Genomic DNA, 22,846 nt, shown 5'->3' on the forward strand with positions numbered 1-22,846 from the left:
GGTGTTATGCAAACACTGCAGTGTGATTAGTTGCTACTATTTAGGTTAAAGTATCTGTCTTGGGAAAAGAAACAATAGTTTCTTCTTCCACTCACAGGAAACAAACAAATAACAACAACAAACACTTTGTAAAATACCTCCAGAAAACTCACTTTCAGAGCAAGAAACCATTTTATAAAGAGTTTAATTTCCCTTTCCATACAAAGGTGAAACATGGAGGAAAGAGGTATCCGCAAAATACACCAATATACACCCATTTCTGAGAAATTAAAAAATGTACATATATGGAAATATATGGAATTGATTATTCCTTTTTTTTTTTTTTTAAACTGTTCCTAAAATAAATTGTGTGCTGCTTAATTGCTTTAATTGGAAGCAGCTGGAAACAACTGCAATTACAGTATATCTTTCTTTACTACAATATAAGCATATACTAACAAATATAATTTGGTCCTGAAATAATAGTCCTATTCATTCAACGGAGAAAATCTAACACTGTACTCTGTGTAAACCATGAGTTTCTATGTACATTATCTGTAGCTCAAGTCCTCAAGTAAACTTACCTTCTAATACCTGCCCAAAAATATATCCATACGCTACACTTTTGAAGCATGTGCAAATAGCACTGGCAGAATCTAATTCACAGTACTTCTAATTATGAACATGATTCAGAATCTCCTATACATTAAGTCCCAAGAAAGAAGAAATTATTTCCACTTTGCAGAGTCTCTTGCTATGCTAAATTAAGCAAATAATAGCAACAGAGACAAACCATGCATTAGAAATATTTCAAAAACAGCAGGAGGAAGGAGAGGAGTAACAAGCATACAGTATCTATTAACTAAGGAAACGCTTATGGAAATTGTGATAAGACCCGCGTGCATGCCAAATGAATCTCGTATCTATACCACCAAAAGAAAATATGCCAAAATAAATTCATGAGAGGAAGGAGCTTAATGTATAACACTGTAAGCCATTAGCTTCATCTGAAACACATTGAACTGCTATATCACAATGTACTTATTTCACAATCAAAAAATATTTTTTGTGTTTCCACATAGAACCCAGTCTTCATGAATTGCCATTAGAGAGTTTACTTACCATCAAATGCTATCATAACAATTAGAGCATAGATACAGTACTAGGTGCCTATTAATAGTTTTAAAATAATTCCTTCTTTATATGCTGTTTTACTGATTCTGCAAACAGTAATAGTTTTATCAGTTATAGGTAAGAGTTGTTGAGAAGGTACATATAGCATTACTAGGACTGTTTTTTCCAGTAAAGCTACAGATCAAAATGAAAAACTTATAATGACTCTAACCTGGCATATTGTATTTCTCACACAACCACATTACTGACCATTACCAGTGTGTAAGGCGGCACAAATAATTTTAATTATCACTAAAAATACTCCATGTTTAAGAAAACTGTTTCAGAGATATTAGTTGGAAAATTCCAATACTTATTCATCCAGTTCCTTCAATGACAGTAGCATATGAAGACAGACGACCAAAATGCAGGACAAAGGTCAAAGCAATATTTCAATATCTCCAATGATTAAACTTCCAAACCCACCCTGTTTACCAAAAAATGGGAGGTTTAAGAAGCAACAATCTGAGAGACATGCAGATTTGTGATGTGAAAAAAAAAAAAAAAAAAAAAAAAAACGTAGTAAGAAAAAAGGCAAACTTTCTAAACAAGATAATTTATTCTGTGTTTTCAATTATTTACCTCTGTGTGAGGTGTGTAATGAAGGACAACAAAGATATGCTCTCACTGAGTGGACTGGTCTAGCAGCAATCTCTGATGATTTGTTCAGTGTCTTTGACACTGCATTTAACAGATAACCCATTCTCAGCCTACCTGGTGTATTAAGCAGCCGGGACATCTTGCAAGAATATGAGATAAACTGCTCACAGTATTCAGCACTACTGGTAATGGCAGAAATCTGGTCCATCGTTGCACTGTAGTTGAGCTGCAGTACAGATAATTTTTCCAAGCTGTTGCCTACCACAGAAGTCTGCGGTTGCAGATCATGATAGACAGTTGTCCATACTTTATCCTCTGAAATAGAGAGTGGAAAAAGACAAGACAAGAATTGGTAAAATAAAGACAGTTGAACCGAATTAAAATAAATCTTGGCCTTTGATAAAAGTTTAAAGTGTTCTGTAAGATGGTTTTGAGTGGGCAGCAGGGAAGAAGTCCATTGCATGTTAAGTCATCATATGAGACCATAGCTCCAACAATGACAAACTGCTGAAAGGATGAAATGCTGATTACCATTGTAGTCTTGATAACCGATGTAGAATCATAGGATGATTTGGTTTGGAAGAGGCCTTTAAAGGTCATCTAGTCCACCCCATCTGCTTTGGACAGGCATACTCTCTCACTAGATCAGTTTGCCCAGAGAGCTGTCCAACTTGCGCTTGAACACTTCCAGGGATGGGGCATCCACAACATCTCTGAGCAACCTGTTCCAGTGTCTCACCATCCTCAAGAGCGTCCTCCTTATATGTGATCTAAATCTACCTTATTTCAGTTTAAACCATTACCCCTTGTCTTATCACTGCAGGCCCTTGTAGAAAGTCTCTTTCCATCTTTCTTATATGGGCCCTTTAAGCAGGAAAGGCTGCAATATCATCTCCCCTCAAACCTTCTCTTCTCCAGGCTAAACAATGGCATCTCTCTCAGACTTTTCTCCATATGGAGAGGTGCTCCAGTCCTTCTGCTGGGAGCCCAAGAGCTGCATGCAGTACTTGAGGTGGGGTCTTACAACAGTGGAGTAGAGGGGAAAAATCACCTCCCTCAACATGCTGGCCACAGTTCTTTTGATGCAGCCTAGGATACAATTGACATTCTGGGTTGCAAGCACACATAGTCAGTTCATGTTTAATTTTTTATCCAAGTCTTTCTCCTCATGGCCACTCTCAACCCATATATTCCCCAGTCTGTATTGATGTTGGGGATTGCCCCAGTGCAGCACCTTGCACTTGGCCTTGTTGAATTTCATGAGGTTCATGTGGGTCCACCTTTCAAACTTGTCCAGGTCCCTCTGTGTGGCATCCCTTCCCTCTAGAGTGTCAACTACATCACTCAGCTTGGTGTCATCCACAACTGGCTAAGGACACCTCCCTGCCTTCCATATGCCTTAACATGGTTTCTGGGAGGAATCTGCTCCATGTTCTTACCTGACACAGAGGGTAAGGATGATTTGTCTGTAGTTCCACAGGTCCTCCTTTTTACCCTTTTTAAAAATGAGTATATACTGTAATACTATGTACTGTATTCTGTGAAGAAGCTTCCTAAACAACTGATGATAATAGTGACTTATGGAAATAATAAGGATTAACTTTGTTCAAAAATCAATTAGAATGACACAAGGCTGATGCTTTAAAGATTTAGGCTTTCTCTGTGAGGAAAATTCACTATGCATGGGAAGTTTCTATGGGCTAGATTGAAATACTGCTTTGTAGTACACATTAGGGACATACCAGATTCTAATGTGATTACATCTTTTAATTTTTAATACTGAAAACAGTGTAGTTTATCAATGAACACATGAATAATGTCTCCCACTTTTTTAACCAAGCTGTGTTCCAAGGAGAAACAAAAAATTAGCAATTCACCTACCATGTTATATAGAGACCACATGAGAATTTGGTCGAAAGCCTGGGATGGAAGTTTACTGAAAATTTGTTTTTGAAAAAGGAGTGATATAGATTATACATTCTTTGACAGCAATGTCTCATTTTTTGGCAGAAAGTGCTGCACATTTAAGAGTTCTAACATGTTAGAAAGGCCATTTAAAATCTCACCTTGGATTTCTGAGCCAGGAAAGACCCCTAGGCTAGCCATTTGAAAGCCATAGGAACAGCATTGGCAATAAGACTTGAACTGGGCCTCACATTTGTGAAGGGAGCTCTTTTCAAGATACTGGATTCCAGACAATGTAGCCCTGACACTTCCCCTCACACTGAGGGAATTTCAGGCTTTACTGTGGACGCTGTATAAAGGAATACAGAAACATACTCATGGATGGATCTAGGTTGCTTTTAAGTAGAAAGGGAGAAAAATAACACTGCACAGCTAGAACATTTTTTTTTTTTTCCTTTTAGACTTAGTCTTATATGTTAATGTGATAATATTTCCCAAGGAAATCAGCTAGATATTTATAGTTTGAAAATAATACCGTCTTCTTTCGTTGTTCCAATTTTTCAGAACTGCTTGTAGTTGACACCATTCTTCAGTACCATTCAGTCAGTAATCTGCTGAGAACTGCAGCCAACTTAGTTACAAAAATGGTAATGCAAATAGTTCATACTACCTTAAGTACTTGTATTATCATGATTTATAGAATTGCTCTCATGTAGCTGAGAACAGGATGTGGTAATCAAAGTTAACATATCAAAATCTAAAAGAAAAGCATATTTTATGTCAATAATATACAGAAATCTCATATAAGGAATCTCATTTGGAGGTGAAAAATGTATCCTAGTTAACTGTAATTTGATATATACTCCTGGAAATTATTGGTATGAATATTCCCCTAATATACTGGCAATTATTTTAAGAAAGCATAACTTATGGCTATTTCTAAACACAAGTGTTTAGAGACAATTTTCAGGACAGTATAAGAAGCTGAAGAGCTGTGTATATGACTTCTGTACAGTGAAACACACCTTTAAAGAACAGAGGTCACATACCAATTATAATGCTAAGAGGCATCATCTGTAAAACATTCTGTGTTTATGACCTTTAAAATTCAAATTAATAAAACTATATTAAAATGAGCTAATGTTGAGAATGGTTATTAATAATCTAAGGATAATTATAGTACTACTGTAACATCTTTATCATAGCCATTACAAACAAAGGAAATTAAAGTTAATGTTTAAAGCTAGCCAAGTATGTTTTAAATTTCAAAAAATATGCAATAACTTTACAGAGAAGGGCCATAAGAGCAATATAAACCAAATTAGGGGAGTTTTGGTTGTTTGTTTTCTGTGATACTGCATGGGACAGTCACCATTTTCTGGGTTTCAATGACAACGTATTCCTGCACCTTAGTCCATTGTGTAGTGTTTTCTTTGAGGCTGGTCAAAATTGCCTAAAAGTAGTGTCTAAAAGTAGTGATTAAAAAGTAGTTTAGACAGCCAGTGTAGGAGCTGGGCTTTGCCTTAAATTTGAAACTCATACATAACACAGAACTTTGAGATACAGACATAGCAGTTGAGCAAAAAAACGTCATAGTAGAAAACCTTAATGATTATGTAGAATATATGCTTATGAACAATCTCATTAATCATTAGCTCATAAACCTAAGAGACTTTTGAGTAGTGTTGTAGTTTAAGAATGTAGGCTGGATAGTGATAAAGTTCCTTTTGATATCATAATAACATTGAGAAGCAAGAATTATCTCATCTGCTGACTTGAGTGAAAGATAAATTATACAATCATAATTAGGTAAAGCATCATTGCTAATCAGGTTGACTGCATTTCATTTTTCCCCAAAAGTAAATCCTATGCAGAGATTTCAGTTAAGTTCAGTGATATTTAAAGTTGGAGTAGTCTACTTTATTCTATCATTAATTTACACTAAAAAGGTGGATTTTTAGAAAGATAACTTTCTTAGCTTCTTTGTCAGAAAATAATTTATTTGTGAAGTATCAGAAGAGAAGTTCTGCCATTGAGGTGAGTGATGTAATTTGGGATGAATCCCTTACACTTTCCTTACAAATAATGTTGAACCACAGATTTAAGCAGAGAACAGAATTCAATGCAGTTTTGCAACAAGCATCTTTGTAACACAGGGAAGAAGAAAAGTAATGTGTGCATTGAAAACTTAGCACCTGTCCCACACTGTTCCATCTCTTGGCCTCAACCTGTCCACATTTCAAGAGGATGTGACTTGCCTTCAGTAGAAGAGACTAGATACTTCCCATTGACACAGAAGCATAGGCGCTCCCTAACAGTAATCATTATATTGAAACTAGATTTCCCACTGGAGGACAACAGCTAATGGTCATCAGAAAGATAATTTGCTCCCAGATGACCACTTAGTCATTAACATGCAATTCCTAGAAAATGCATTCTCCTTTTTTAAAATTTTCTGTAAATCATTCCAGCTGTAAAGGAATAATTACTATGGAAAAGTTTTTTGCTTTGTAAAAATCGTATCAGTAATCATAGATTATTAATAGAATGTATGAGGTTATTTAGTAGGACCAATCTTATTAACTCCAAACTGGTAAAATATTTGATACAAATATAGAAAAAAAAAGAGTCCATCTAAATTAGTCTATGTATTACTCTGTGCTGAAGCACTTTCTCCCCCACAGACAGATATTATAGCGAGATGAAGATTAATCTAAAAATAACATAAAAAAAAGGAAATGACCACCTATTTCCTCGAAAGGCAATTAAAGTGACATTCATAATTTATTCTTTTCAAAACACCATTCCATTGCAATGCCTCTTTTACAGTCCTGCCCACTAACTAATCATGATGATGTAATTAGTAACGATTCAATAATCACTAGCTATTCAAATTATCTAATCAAATATTAATGCAAGAGATTTTTCCCACTTAATACTTAGCCTATTTTGTTATGCTGGCGATAGTATTTACAACTATTCTGTATCACTGACAGTCAGTTTTTCCTGTAGTTAGTGGTTAGAGAAATTTAAAATCCATTTTACTTATTATTGAATCATTACCAATCATTATTAATGAATTATTTTATTAGTGAACCATTTTGCTTTTTTTTTAGTGAAACACAATTAATATATACTGTAAATATGTCATTGCAATGAAATGGTGTTTCCTAATTCATTTGATTGGTGATCACTCAAGCAAGAAAACTTGCTTCTTACAGAAAAGTCAAGTAAGATTTAGTAGTGTTAATTAATTAGAAATAAAATTTGAAAATAAACTTTAGAAAATATGATCCATAAATTTCACAAGCATAAACTTTTTTGTTGTTGTTTTCTTTTTTTCTTTAATCTTCAGATACATTTAACACCATTATGGTTCTGCTTTTTAAGTATTAATGGGCTTATAGTATTAAGATTTTTACTTTTTTTTTCACTCAAGAAATCAGAAAAGAGATTTCTTTCTCAGAAACCATCCTCTCTCTGTCTCTGGTGAAAGCTCAGAGGCTTTTTTAATGGACACACTTTCATGACCTTAAATTTGGCTGACAATTTTGATTAATATCATCTGGTAATGATGACTTTCATCATACTCACCCACACAGTGGTTCTTGATTGAAGTCTCAGAGAAGATAATTTTGAGAAAACCTGGTCATCTCAAATAAGTCATATTCCTTTGATGACCATCATTATTTACAAATCCAGAAGTAAAGACTGCAAGTCCACTCCGATATTTGGAGTCCATTCTGTCTGTCAGTCATAAGCAACATCAACACTTCAGAAGCTCTAATCCTCAAGCTGATGACATTTCTTCTAGATGACTGTCTTATTGATCACTAACATCATGGAGCCTAATTACTCTTTATCCAAAATATTGCTCATCATGTACCAAGTCTCTTTCTGTTTAGTAGACTTTTTGTGAACTTGTAGGCAGAGGACTGAGGATAAGTGATCTGTGCTGATAACCAGTACTAAACTGCTGAAAATTCTCACATCTGTAACTTGTTAAAACCAGATGTGTATATTTAGCATTCAGATAACATGGAAGGATGTGATAGCCACAAGCTCAGTTAACATAAGTGTAAGGCAATACCTATGACAAAGGCAGGGTGAAGTAATTTCAAGATGCAATAAAAATTATATCCATCTTCCTCTGCTGCTGGGTGCTTTGCACTTGTTAAGAAATGATGCCTGCAGGTCCTTTTGGATTTCTACCTACCATTTTACAACTGTATTGCATCAACATTCAAGAACGCATTTCTTTCCCACATGTCAGCCTTATGATAGCTGCCTCTTTACTAGACATCATGATTTTTACTATCATCATTTACTATCATTTGTCACTTCAAATTAGATTACTGCAATGTGCTCTACAATATGCTACACTACAAATCACTCAAGAAACTATACAAGACAGACCATTTTAAAGTGGACTGCCTTCTAGGGAGGATAAAAATTGCAATGGTAATCACCTCATATTATGAGATCTCCAATTTTATTTTCCAATAAGAACATACTTGGTATTTCAATTTCTGTTGAATTGTGTGGGATGGTACCTCAACAGTCATTAGCAATGTCATTAAACATTTTTTTTTTTTTTGAAGCAATGTTGTAGACAGAAAATCTGATGTATACAAATGATGTCAAAAAAAAAAAAAATTACAGCACACGGTACCCTTTTCTCCCCCCTCCTTTATAACTATATATATATAAATCTACTCTTCTATGTGGAGAATATATATATATACACAAGTTTCAAAATATATGTAGCAGTTTGAAACTAATTCAGCTACAGAGTTCAAAGGAGTTACAGTTGGTTTATAAAAATGGGAAATAAAGGCTCCATTGAAGTTAATGAGTGTTTTGACAATCTCGCCTGAGATTTGCAAATGTCAATTTTGCAATAAAAATACTCTGGTGATAAGAATTCTATTGCTCTCATCTCACTAATATAGCAAATGGTTTCAGATCAGAAAAATCCAATGTCCTGAGGAAATAACTAACCAAACAAAAAGAGTAAACAAAGAATGATCTTATGGACCAAACTCTACTGAAATCAAAGTCAGTAAGTTTATTAATTGTATTTAGGTGTGGAATTAATCAATCCCAAAACATATTTCAACTATTGCTTCAGTTATTTCCTCCTTTTACTTTTTTTTTTTTTTTTCTTTTCACTGTTTCTTCATCAAGATAACAACACATTTTTAAATTTAGTTACCATCCACTGGTTGGTAACTGGTTGGATATTTTCCTTTTTAATTCTTACAGACATTATCATCTGAGACAATGAAACTGTGCACTTCTCTTTGTGTTTATGCACTGTTGTGATAGTTCATGAAGAGGAAAATCTCTTACTTATTCTGTGAACTTACTGTGATACTGAACATAAGTTTATCATATATAAATTAAATATATAATAAATTATTCAGGTGCTTTACAAGATACAGTGTAAAGATGTGACCAAATGAAAGTTTTCAGAGAATATTCTGTTATCAGAGAAGTGATAATGAAATCACATGGTTGTTCCTACATGATTTGTTGGAAGCCTTAGGTGGTTTAATGATGTGATAAACAGAAGAGTTCTTACCAAAATTATTCAAGATGATTTCAAAACATACAACACAGTTGTGAAAAGCTAATTTCAAGAGTATCTCAAGAAACAGAACATAGATCACTTTAAAAAAAAAAAAAAAAAAAAAAAAAAGTGTAGCAACATAGAACATTGTTATGGTGAAAAACAGTACCTGTATGGTAAAAGCTTAAATCAGATTTGAGATCTAATGTAGAAAATGACTGCATATGGGTACTAATAGGAACAAGAATTTAAAAATCATCATATACTGGAAGGAACAATAAATAATGAGACACAGTACAGCCATACAAAGGAAGACTTGGATCATTTACATGTCTAGTCTAATAGATGGCAATTGGAGTACAATTTAGATTGAGGAACATTAAATTCAAGAACAAAGGAGATAAAATAATTTACAGTATATATATATGTATATATATACAGTATTTATAAATAAAATATGGGCAAAGGGACTTTCTAAAAGGGCCTGTAGTGCCCTTTTAGGCAAGGGGTAATGGTTTAAACTGAAATAAGGTAGATTTAGATCACATATAAGGAGGACACTCTTGAGGGTGGTGAGACACTGGAACAGGTTGCTCAGAGATGTTGTGGATGCCCCATCCCTGGAAGTGTTCAAGTGCAAGTTGGACAGCTCTCTGGGCAAACTGATCTAGTGAGAGATGTGTATGCCCATGACAGATGGGGTGGACTTGATGATCTTTAAAGGTCTCTTCAAATCCAAACCATTAAATGATTCTATATATCACCTGGTATTGTAAAACTGGAAAGCTCACTTGCATGCATCTTAAAGTGACCTTCAGTTCATTTTAGCTTATCATTGGAACATATCCACCAAAAAAAAAATATATAAAAAAAAATCAGCCTACTGCCTGACCTTTTATTTTAGCAATGAATTCTTTACTTCTATTTAATTCTTCTAAAGAATACTTTAGCAATGATGTTATGATTTTTAGAATTAATGAGAAAAGTACCACAGTTTGAAAAGTTTATTTGGAAGGATATCTTGAGGAAAAATGGTCATCAATGCTTTTCAGTGTACTAGTTTGAATCTTAGGAAACCATTTCCTGGACTATCTTGACTGAAAAATAAGGTGAATTTTCATTATAACTTAGCTGAACAGACAGAAGAGGCATGCAGCCCTTGACCGTTACTGTTAAAACTTTACCTTTCTTTCTCCCATCAGTTTTTCAGTGCTTGAATTCTCAACATACCCTTAACTGATCCAACTTAGTTCTCTCAAGAGTAATTTCCCCCACTTTCCTCTTCTGCATCCTGCTGGCTCCTGTCCTTGGACAGACAGGAAAAGGAGTACTGAAGATCCCTCTCTAATCACTGCAGCAATAAACTGAATGTTACAATTCCTGAAAAGACTGGTGTGAAGAATTCAAAAAGACATATATTTGTGAAATAATTACTTCCATTTTCAAGAATGTAGCTCTCTCTTGATAGAAGCTTCTTTGGCTATTTACATCTGAACTCTGGAAAGTTATGGGTAACTGCATTTCTAACCAATATTCTTTTTAATTTTGCTTTCAAAAGGTGTCTCCTGAATGGACAAGTAACAGTTCAATGTTTCACCACACATTCTAGATAATTTGTTTATTATTATGAAATATATAAGCTGTGTTTAAATTTAAGAATCCCATTAGAAAACTTCTGCTTAAACTTAAACATGTCATTGGATAACTGAATAACAAACACTACTGTGACTGTAGTTTAGGTTAACATTATGTTTCTTGCTTTTTCAACATTTCAGCACTTGTGCATTAGAAAATTCAAATACTGCCATTCATTGTCACATTATAGCAGAATGAAGTTTGGTTACACTGTGACTGACAGAAGAATTTTGAAGCATTGAAAGTCCTTATTTGTAATCTCTCAATTGAAATGTGATTTAAAACACCACATTACTCAACAGTGCTTAAGTGATTTCATCTATCATAAAACACCCATGTGTTATTTAATAATAAGATATAGGACATAATAGGCTAAATTACAGCAAAAGTTACAGCTTGGTCCTGAGAAAAGATAAATATCCTGCTTATACTTATGAATAAGGGTCACAAGTTGGATTTTAAATAATATATAAAATACTATTTTAAAAGTATGGTAAAGATGGTGAATAAAGATCATGCTAGACTGACAAGAAACTTCCAAATCCCAGAAGTAGAAAATCCTTGAATGTGATTTTATTTATTTATTTGTTAATTAATTTCCTCATAACCACATGGTGTGACACTTTCCTTCTCATCTCAGGACCTAAATAGCCATCATTAAAGCTCCATAACTCATTGCAGGGACATTATTTCTATCAAAATTTCCAATTATCTTTGCAGTGCATATCCCATGCAAATAGTACCCTAAGTGCTGTGGGGAAACAACACAATTATTTGTACCAGCCACCTCACTGGCTTTCTGCTAGCAAATGTCCAACAGACCCTTGCTTTCACAAAACTCTTTCCAGTGTCAGCAGCCATAGGATTCATGAAAAATAAACGCAGAAAAATGTATATTTCCACAAACCTGTTTCTCCTGCACAGTCTTTTAAGCTTCAAGAAATCAGACCATGCACAGAAATCTCTACAGAAGCGGAAGAAGAGGATGACATATACATGTATGAAAATGAAGTTCCTTCTTCAGTAGGTCTTGTATTACCTTCCCTTTCACTGAAGGCTTGTAAACACTGTTTCCCTCTCCCCAACAATAATCTAATATATAACCATACCAAATAATAAATTTAAGACACACATTTCATTATATAGAAATTACATATTTAAGTTATATATTTGAAATACTGAAAAATTCTTGATTGTGCACAATATACTTAGTAGCTTGGATCCAACATAATTGAACATCTAAATGTTTTAATTACGCGCTTATCTGGAAAAAGCTCTCTCTGCTCCTACTGAGGCTCCAAATATTTACAGAAATCATCTGTGATCACAGCTGATTGCTTTCCAGGGCAACAAGAAATTTTATTTGCAAGGAAACATCAGCATTCATATAGAACAGCCAGATATTTAGGAACCATAGAGAATGCTATGGTGGATCAGACAAGGTTCCACATATAGCAAAATGTTACTGAAAAAATCAGTAATAGCTTAACCACAGACTCCAATATACTTGGCATAGACCTGAAGTTTGGCCTTTATCAATGACTCTTCTTGACACATACATAATATTTTCTATTTGTAAATATACATGTACATGCCTTTCATCCATACATGCCAGATACTTAGCTATCTGATTACATTTTATATAGAATTTTAAAATGATTTCTCTCTTAAACAATTTTCCCAATTCTTTTATGAGTTTTCCCCTTATTCAACTAATAGAAAGCTGATTTCCTTGAACAAGAAATATAAACTGTATCACTTTTTATATTCAAGCAACCCTCTTATCTCTTCAGGGTTCTCCATGAACAGAAAAGCATTAAATTACCTGTGGATGAAATTAAAATAGTGATATTGAAAAGGCCTATGAAGTTTTTATAGCCTATCAGATATACACGTGCTTTTACACATGTATGCTCACTTTAAAAAAAATGCTACATTGTGACAGACTGTTCTCATAGTTTACCTTCTAATGTTATCCAGTACAAAAAATGTGATCCATCAACCAAATGCTGAAACTGTGTGAAGACTATTGTCTTCAGTGGGTTCTGAGCAGATGCAGAAATCCATTTGCTTGCAGATTTCCATATGCCGGTCTGCAACTTGCACAGCTGACACTGCATTTTTTTTCCCCGTACTATCAGAACAATTCTAACTGCTCCCCACCCCCATTATGGTGCAAAAAGGAAGCAAAAATTAACAAAAATTTCCCCAGTTAATTCAATGGACCAAAGATAAAAAAAAAAGGAAAAGGAAAAGGAAAAAAAAAAAAAAAAAGTAAAGGACAAGGAAAAGGAAACAGAGAAGGAAGAGAAACAAGACAAAACAGGAAAAGGAGCACATACTACAAACACAAGTACAGACAATACTGTAAACTTTCTAGCACTTGCAAAACTGTGTGGCTCAGGGAAACTGGTGTTGCAGCTCAAATGTTTTGACAGAGCTAATGTTTTTTCCAATGTAACTCCTTGAATATTAATAATTAAAATTTCAGATCACTAAACATGCAGTCTGGATAGTTCAGGAAATTGATGGTAAGATATAAATTGTTCATCATCAATTCAAGAATTAAAATATAAATTTATCGATTAAAATCTAGATTTCATGTACAGCAATTTTTAGCCCACGATAAAAATAAATAAAGAAATAAATAAAAAATCAGTTCCTCTCTCACCCAAAAAGCCATTTACCAAAAGATCTTAACATAACTAATACATAAATTCTGTGAACACTGAATTCACCAAAACTAGAAGACCAAACAAATTAAAAGAGATAATAATTTACTAATTATGGAAAAATCTTTGTGGTACATGGAACCGAGAGAAACTGGTCAATTCTCTTAAAAATTCACTTTATTCCAGTCATGTGGCAGATATTCACTTAGGCATAAGGATGTCCTGAAAATAATTTTTTAAAAAAAGGACCTTGTATTTCCTTGTATCTTTTTTTTCAATCTACCTTTAAGAAAAAAAAAAAATCAAATAAGAAACAACATTTTTTGAAGGACATACCATTCTGAGAGATCAGAAATCCTCAAGGGAGCCACAGTTTTCTCAGAATTAAAGTTTATATATTTTTTTATTTGCTTAAAAGAACACAGATAATACTTACAATTGCTCCATATTCATTCTCATTCATGAATTTGAAGAAATAACTTAGAGACCATATGAAGTAGAAAATATTATTGAAAGATGGAATGTGAAGAGACTTATTAATGGCCATATTAAAATGTTAGTCACAAATACATTTGAACCAACTTATTAGTAACAGAGTTAACAGCAGATATTTCCAAGGCCAATATGGATAGGAAACAGAAGGAAGCATCTTCAAGGGATATTAGATAATGTCTTTGTTCTATCTACGTCTTCAAGACATATTATTTGATTTGAAACTATTAACATATAATATTGAAAATAAATTTTCTAGGTTTGGGTCTTAATGTGCTACTAAAACCACAAGATTGATTAGTGATTTCTGCCTATGAAGGCTGAAATGTCAGTTAATTCGATTTCTCTGTCTCTGATTAATGAAAAAGAAAGTGGCTGGTGGCCTGTGGCATCTACAGCACCTCTGCTCTGCTCAAAGCACATTTGCAATACAGCTGGGCATTAAGTAGCATGGTTTTAATATTAACATGAGAGTTGCAGCAAAAATTTGTGACTGTCATGACAAAAGTGACAGGCAAAAGTGAAGCAACTGCTCAGAACTCCTGAACACAGTGGAGTTGGTAAAGATTGCTGAAATAAATGTCATAGCACCCTTCTGAGTAATAACATTGATTAAGTATGCTGGTGTACTTATTTATAATTCCCACAGAACAATGAAACAAATTATATTGTTTCTAAGTAATCCAGTTTTTACAATGACACAAGCAAGCAGTGAATGCATGCCAATGTATAAAGCAAGATAATGAGTTGCTAACAACAGCTCTTGACCAACAGTACCTGAGTCTTCTCCATTTATACCTACTCTATCTAGCAGAAATACCAGTCACCCGAACAGTCTTAGCATAACTTCTAAATAGCATTGTATCAGTTCTGCTTTTTGTTCATCAGTTGCTCACCATAAAACACAGAATACTGTGTAGTAAGAGTAACTATTATAGTAAGTATTTCTGCTTAGTGCTGTGGTAATTACCAGATCAATACCAGCAATAAAGCACCTGCAGGCAAAAGCCAGTCCTTCTGACAGAAACTTATTTGATCTAGATTCATGAATAGTGAGTAGAAGGCAGAGAGCCCTGTATGCTAAAGCTTTGGAGAGCAAAGTCACCTCTGTCTTTCCAGCTCTCCCAAGCTGTCTGTCAAGCAGTTCCTGTGGAATATGTATGCCTCTGTAAGTGTACCAATTTCTCTCCAGAGACTATTGATGTGAATCCAATAGAGCTGTGATATCCCTAGATCTCCGATACAGTAATTTCTAATGCTGCCTTTTACAAGAGTTTTGTGACAGCATTTTGTAGTATTACTACAAACAAACATATTTAATTTCCTTTTATGATTAATAACATGTTTATTCCATTTCAGTCAGACAACACAGTTCTGACAGAAAATCTACAGTAACTTCAATTTGTGGTACACAATTGCTTCTCAAAGTAGAGAAAAAAGCTAGTCTCTCAAGGTTTAGGGTAACATATTTGTTATAAATAAATAAAAGAATTTTTGGAAGGAAAGGGAATGATTTATTCTCACTATTTTCTAAAATTGCTTACTATTGAATGCTCCAGTATGTGTGAAGTTAGTCTTATCAATCTTATCTAGGGTAACTGAAGATCATTACATCAATAGATCCCAGTCAAGGAAGTATGTCACTGTAAACCAGACACATACTAGATAAAGACAATATTTTCAGTCGTCCCCCCCACCTTAAAAAAAAAGTATATATATATAAAAAAAAAATGGTTTAGCAAAAGTTTTTTTTAGCAAAAAAACTCTAAAGCAGGATGTCTAAAAACATGTTAATGATGGATTATAAATATAAACTTTAAACACAATAAAACCAGATGGAGATACCTAATGTGATACTGAATGCCAAGTGGCACCGTCTTGCATATATCTCATTAGAAATCAGGTAGACTTGGCTTCCAGCAAATAGCTGACTCTCTAAAGAGAAACCTGATTCATATAATCTACAGTTTTCCATTCCAAATCTGAGAGTTTGCTCCGTGCATGTTTTCCAGTTGTAGTTGTTCCTCAGGGTCTCGCAGTCTCCTTATCTTTGGCCTCTAGTGGCTTGGCCCTGATCACTAAACCAAGTTGAATGCTGTTACTGGTTTGCTTTTAAACTGTAACAAATTTATGCCGACAGTTCTTCTCCTAATTGATACTATGGAGTAAGTGATAATCTAGTAGCTTGCAACCAATTCTGGTTCTCCCAGGAAAATTCTTCCTTGATTTTCACAGATGTTAGCAGTCTCTTTGTAGTATCTTTCCCTTGACTGACTTATTTTCAATGGAAGTGCTGATTTCTGTGGCTTTGGAGATAAAAACAGCCAATTCCCAGATGAGATGATCCTAGATTTATGTCCTTTTCACATGTATTCCCACCAACCTGCAGGCTTTTTTGCCAGTTCTATTTGTCTCCTTACATGTGCAACAGAGATGGAGGTGAATTTACAGCATATTAGCCCCCCAGGCTGTAATAAGTGCCCAATCTGGAAATTATTAAAAATATCATGTCTACTTTAAATTCCCATTATAACTATTGCACACTTGTTTTCTTTTGTAGACAAGCACTAAGTGATAAACTGCAATTACGTCTGTAATCTTGAGAATTACTAGGAGTGTTCAAAGACAGTCTTCACACAAACTCTCTGTAACACTGGAAATTCACACTCTTCCATAATCTGTACTAAATTCACAGATTAGTAAATCCTTGGAAAGGAATCATGGGAGAGTCATTCTGTACACCTCCTGTCCATACAAGTGATGTGCATCACCAGCACTTTCACTCACTATGTATGTGTATATAGAGGTGAAAATGGATGTCTGCTGTGGATAATTCATTGCTGATTCATCTCATTCCCTCTCTTTTTTTTTTTTTTTTAAAAACAAAGAAAAACAAAACACACATACCAAAAACAAACAAACAAACAAACAAAAAAAAAAAACTGCCAGAGAAAAAAGGAGGAAGCAAGAATTCCTAATTTTTTAACAGCAATAGTGACAGTACAACTAACCTGCCCTTTGAGGTAAATTAATTTAGAGAATTATGCATCAGTGTGCTGCACTGCACCCTGAACACTGGTTAGGAATCCTTGAGTGGAATGAATCTCTCTTCTCTGTCTTTTAAAAATTATCTGTAATCATTTCATCACTTGATTATGTATCTCAGTAATAAGTGAACTGGCACCATTTGCCAGTTAAAGAGAATTTTATATGTTTCATTTAAACTAATCTGCTCTGTGTTCTTTTAGTTATGTTGATTTTAAATTTAAAGAAAATGATGACAGAAAGAATACTTACAATAGGTAAATAGTTTTCTTCCTAGTCCCACTGTATGTCAACAAGGCAAGACAGCACTAGCAATTACAACCAACAGACTCTGAATATGACTTGCTGAAATGTCACACTTTGAAATGTTGTTTCAGGACAAGGAAGTCTTAAGGGGGAAACAAATATGAGAAAATATTTTGGTATACCAGAAATCCCCACCTGAACTTACTGATGTACACCTTCCAGGCTTCTGATGTAGTACATTTTGATCACTTGTTCCTCAAAGCCAAAAGAAGCATAAAAATGCCTTCCACAATGATATAGAGGCAAAAAGAAACAATCCTCCCCCCAAATCTGTCCCATCCAAAAAAAAACCCACAAAAATCCCTCCAAGTGTTACCATAAAAATTGTAATTACAACAACGACAACAACAAAAACCTTTTGCTATCATTTCAGGGGTAAATTAACTGTCTAGCAGTTTCTTAGATGACCAAAATAAAACAAGCAAATAAAATATTTTACAGAACATTCAAGTTTTGTTTGCAGTTTCAAAAATCGTCTCTATGAAAGGAATTTTCTAGGGATAACTGAAGCTTATCACTGATTTGAAGTATTTTGTGCTTCCTCACATCTACAATAGCACAAGTGTATGGGAAGTGAATTCAGAGTTAAATGTTTGCTTCTAACAGTCACAGTAACGGTTTAAAATAGAACTGGTTTATGTTCTCTCCTACAATACTAAATTCAGACAAACAAAACACATAGCAAGCTATCTAAGGCTCTTAGAACTCTCCTGTATCTGCGTACATAGCATCTGTATGGCTCCCGCTTGGCTTTTTGCTGCAGTTAGGCGGTTCCCTTCATCATCCTATTTCTAACAATCCCATTTTTCTTCTCCTTGAGTTTTGGATATATTTCTTCAAATACAGACTTTTGTGATCCTGCAATGAAGAAAGGGTTCCAAAAAGATCTGCTGCTTTCTAACTTCAGTTAAGAGCTGTTTCCAGCAAATGAGGAATATTTTCTGATCGCAGATGGTATCAGGATTTTTTTTTTCCTTCAAAGCTAAATACTTTGACAAGACAAAGATTCTGCTATATTTTCAACCACTTCTGCTATGTCACTCTCAAAAGTCATTTTTTTCTCTTTCTTTGAGATCAGTGTACATTTAGTAGCTTTATGCCAGATGTATGGGTATAATGTGATGTTGGTGCTCCAACTACTTGAAATATGTTAAGAGGATGACATGATGCTCCAGACTTGTATGCCATGATACTCCATAGACTTATGATGCTCCATAGCTTGAGGTAGGAGAGAAAGAAAAAATAGTGAGAAATAAAAGATAGGCAGGAGGAAATGCTTTTCTTACTTGGCAACTTGAGAAGCTGCCTTAAATGCCAATGACAAAGTTTTGTCCTCTACTCCTGGGGGCATACTTCAGAAGATATTCTTTATCTTATGATTTGGATATTTTCCCTGTAGTTGCACACTGGGCTAGCTTTTCATTTTCTATGTATACAAAGGAGACTGGAGAAAATAATTGGAGATTCTAATGTGATTTACTGAAAACCCTGAGGTTAAGACACCACATTTTTTTAATGACACATTTTTGTTTAAGGAAGTCATCAGGTGTTGATTTACATCCTGCTTTCCCAATAGAATCCACCTCTTTTTAATCTATGATGATCCCTGAAATAGTTAAATCTTTCACGTTCTTGAGGAGACTGTTTCTACAGCAATATATTTAGAAGTTTTGAACATCAAAAAAACAACAACCCAAACAAACAAAACTCACAATCACATGGAACTGGAATGCATCTTTATCAGTAGGGTTGAGGAGCCTGTGGTCCTTTCCTCTTTCACCATGAAAGGCTGTCAATATGGCAAACTCAACATGTTGTCAGAGAACACAGCAACAACCTGCACTCATGATCTGTTGCCAGTTAGACTGTGATTTTAATGTAGATGCAAGTAATTGCCAAGCACAGGAGTGCCTAACATCAACTTTTGCAACCTCAGGCAAAAATAAGCAAACAAAAAAAATGCATTCTGATTTATTTCAAAAGGATTACAGATTGCAAGTTTCATCTAATCAAGACTAGTCTAAAGGCTGGCAATTACAACCAGTGAAATGCCTGAAGGTGAATGGACAGTTTACATCCAGTTGCAGAGACAACCATGACTAACTTCTTACCAGCAATCAGTACTGTGCTCCAGCGCATGAGGAGAAAAGGTACTAACCAGATTTCTTGAGATACAGTTCAGTATTGCAATGAGCTTTTTCACAAAATGTTAATTTTCATATATATTAAAGATAATGATATAAAATCTAAATGCATAATAAAAAGATACATTAATTAAACCTATAACACAAATGACATGCCTTATAAAACAAGAACAAATGGAAAAAAAAATATCAATGAACTAAAAATGAAGTGCAAGAAGTTTTCGACTACCTGACAGGCAAAGGCATGAACATATCTCATATTGTCTTCAGGTCCCTGATGGGTCTGTTTTTGTACTCTGAGGTTAGGAGGATGAACTCAACTTAGGTATGATATCAGAGATCCTGTTTTAGACGTGATCATAGAACTATAGAACAGTTTGGGTTGGAAGGACAGTTGACCCAAACTGGTCAAAGGGATGTTCCATACCATACAGCATCATGCTGAACAAAAAAACTGGGGGAAATTGATACTTGGGGAGGTGTTATGCATTGGTTGGTGGATGGTGAGCAATTGCTTTATATATATACGTATATATATTATTATTATCATTATTATTACTTTGACTTCCTTTTCTATCCTATTAAACTGTCTTCATCTCAACCTAAATTTTTACTTTTTTTTTTTTTTTTTTTTTTTTTTAAATTGTCTTCCCGCTTCCACTGTGTTTGGGGAAGGGGGTGGGGAGAGAGAGGGGAGGAGAGTGAATAGCTGTGAGATGCTTAGCTGCCTGCTGTGTTAAACCAGAATAGAAGCACTAAAGCTGCTCTTCCCTCCTCTGTTTTAGGTAAATGATTTTGAATACTCATAATGAATGTTTTCTGTACTGAGATTACTCTGGGTAAGGTCTCTATAGTTTGATTGTCATATAAACTTAACATTTGCCAATGATAAATTGATGCTTTTGAATGATGTGTGCCAATTTTTCCTACTTCAGTTAAAAATTAAAAATGTAGTAGTTTCTTCCTCTATCACACCAGAGAAGCTACACATTAAAAAAAAAAAAAAAGGCCTTTACTAGAGAATAATTAAATTGCTCAAAACTCTACGTTTGACATGCATAAATATAGAAAATCATATCCTGAGTTGGAAGGGTTCCTCAAGGATCATCAAGTCCAACTTCTGGCCACACACATAGGACTACCTAAATATTAAGCCACGTGTCTGAGGGAGCTGTCCAAATATTTGTTGAACTCTGACAGGCTTGTATGAATGAATAAAAGCTTTGGTACCCTGGCAGTTCAGCAAATCATTTCTCAGGCAAAATGTCTGAAAAACTAATTATACAGATACGTGCAAAACATTTTCCACTGTTGGGCACTTTTCATCTGTATGTTGTGATGAATGGCACATTTATATTTCTGTCATATGTTTCTACATATGTCATTGTAAAAGCACTCCAGTGACCCAATATTTACATCAAGAGAAGGCAGAAAAATCACAGGATATGACAGTTTTGTTTTTTTTAATGTCTACTCAAGAAGTCATTGAAGTAATCATTACATGTGCTGCTTCTGTTAAAAAACAAAACAAAACAAAACAAAAAACTAGAGAGAAAGAAGGTGAGGGAAAGTGGGCAGGGAAGCCACCCCATACATTTGACCTGAATGAGGCAGGGTATGAATACATATAATGATTTTTCAACGTGTTTGAAGATTTGCAGCTTTAGGGAAAAGAATTATACTAGAAAGGGGGCAGGGTAAGTACCATTCAAATGGAGCCATTATGCTTGCATCTATTTGGGTACTGAAATGAGATAAAAGCTATATCACAGGCGTAATGACTTCAAGAAAAAAAATAACTGATATATCTCCTGGCAAAACGGATTATGAAACCTTTTAGTTCTGCTTTGTATCAGTGGTCTAAATGATGAAACAGAAGAAACAGCACAATTTCCCTACCCTCAGCAGAAACACATAAGGAACTATAGAAGTGCTGGTCAATCACTGACCAGCAGTACCATTTGTATAGACATTGGGGTAAATTAACTAAGTATCTGTGGTCCCTGTGCATTGTTCCTCTACTTCTTTCTCACCCTTTCCTCTCAAGATTCTTGCAGAACTTACACAAGATAAAATCAGATTAAACTTATAGATAAGTTTTCCTCCACCTCAGGTCAAGAAGGGAAAAAAGAGAAAGAAACAGAAAAATAGGGAGTGATGTTAACTTATTTCTTATTTCTTTCTCAGTGAGACTGAAATCAAAACTTGCCTGAGGAAACTGAATCAAGCCTAGAGATTCAGAAACACATAACATCACACGGAGCATGGGATGAAGCTGTAATATACTCAAAGTTTACATCTTCCAACAAATATCTTAAAATAGCAGTTCTTTCCAGCACAGCTACTGTCATCGTGATAATTAAAGGAAAAAGCCTTAAACTGGATACTGAGATAGAAACCTCCAATATTTGGAACCTGCTGGAATTCAGATGTTACTTTTGCATTGTGGACCTGTCTCCAAAACAGGATAAAAGCTCAGCCTTAGATGACAGAGCTTTGGAAGAGTTCCCTATTGACCTAAGATCACAAACTGGGAAAAAATGAAAAGCTGTCTAATCGTTACACACTGTGTCACAAAACAGCTTCCAGGAAAATACTTCCATAACCAGTGCATTCATTTGAAAAGTTCCAGCTAGTACTAAGCAAACATTTTAATTCTGTTGAGGGAAAAATAAAACAGAACCAAAAACCTTCATGTACATAGTTCTTTCTTAAGTATTTGGAAAACTGCTGATTTTTCCATTATATACCGTATATTTTTAAAAGCTGTGTTGCTACAGCAGGAATAGATATTTTAAATGTGAAATATCAAATGCATTAACTGCATTGTGATGACACAAAATTTAAGTGCTCGATTCCTCATCACTACCAAAACACGGCACTGTCAGTATATAGCTCTAGGAGAATATAAAGACAATAGGGCTCTGGAATTTCTTTTACAATATGGAGTAGTTCATAGAGACTGTGAATAGCTGCTAGAAGCACATGCATACATGTACTTCCAAGATTTTGATTGCACTCTTAAATGGCTGGGATATCTTAGAAAACAACAATTTTTAGCTATCAAAGCAACACCTGTGACTGACAGGACTGTGACATTTGGCAGTTTCCTAAATTAAGACACACTAATGATGGACATGGACTATGCCCAGAAATATACCCAGAAGCTGTCTACTGTAATGTAATTTTCTTTTCAGTTTTTCAAAGAAAAAGATGACTGTTTTTTTGACACATTTGGGATATGTAATGCATTCTGAACACATACAGGGAAAAAGTAGAGGTACTTAATACCTTCTTTGCCTCAGTCTTTAGCAGCAAGACTA

At 34.6% G+C, this 22,846-nt stretch overlaps 1 protein-coding gene across 1 annotated transcript in view; it reads right to left on the reverse strand.

Annotated features, from left to right (window-relative positions):
• CNTNAP2 (contactin associated protein 2) overlaps positions 1 to 22,846 on the reverse strand; it is a 1,149,595-nt gene that overhangs the window by 329,691 nt on the left and 797,058 nt on the right. Inside the window, 1 exon segment of the mRNA XM_032182107.1 lies at positions 1,867 to 2,067. Coding sequence (XP_032037998.1) covers positions 1,867 to 2,067 — 201 coding nt within the window.

Source organism: Aythya fuligula, chromosome 2 (assembly GCF_009819795.1).
Source record: "Aythya fuligula isolate bAytFul2 chromosome 2, bAytFul2.pri, whole genome shotgun sequence".
Classification (NCBI taxonomy): Eukaryota; Metazoa; Chordata; class Aves; order Anseriformes; family Anatidae; genus Aythya; species Aythya fuligula.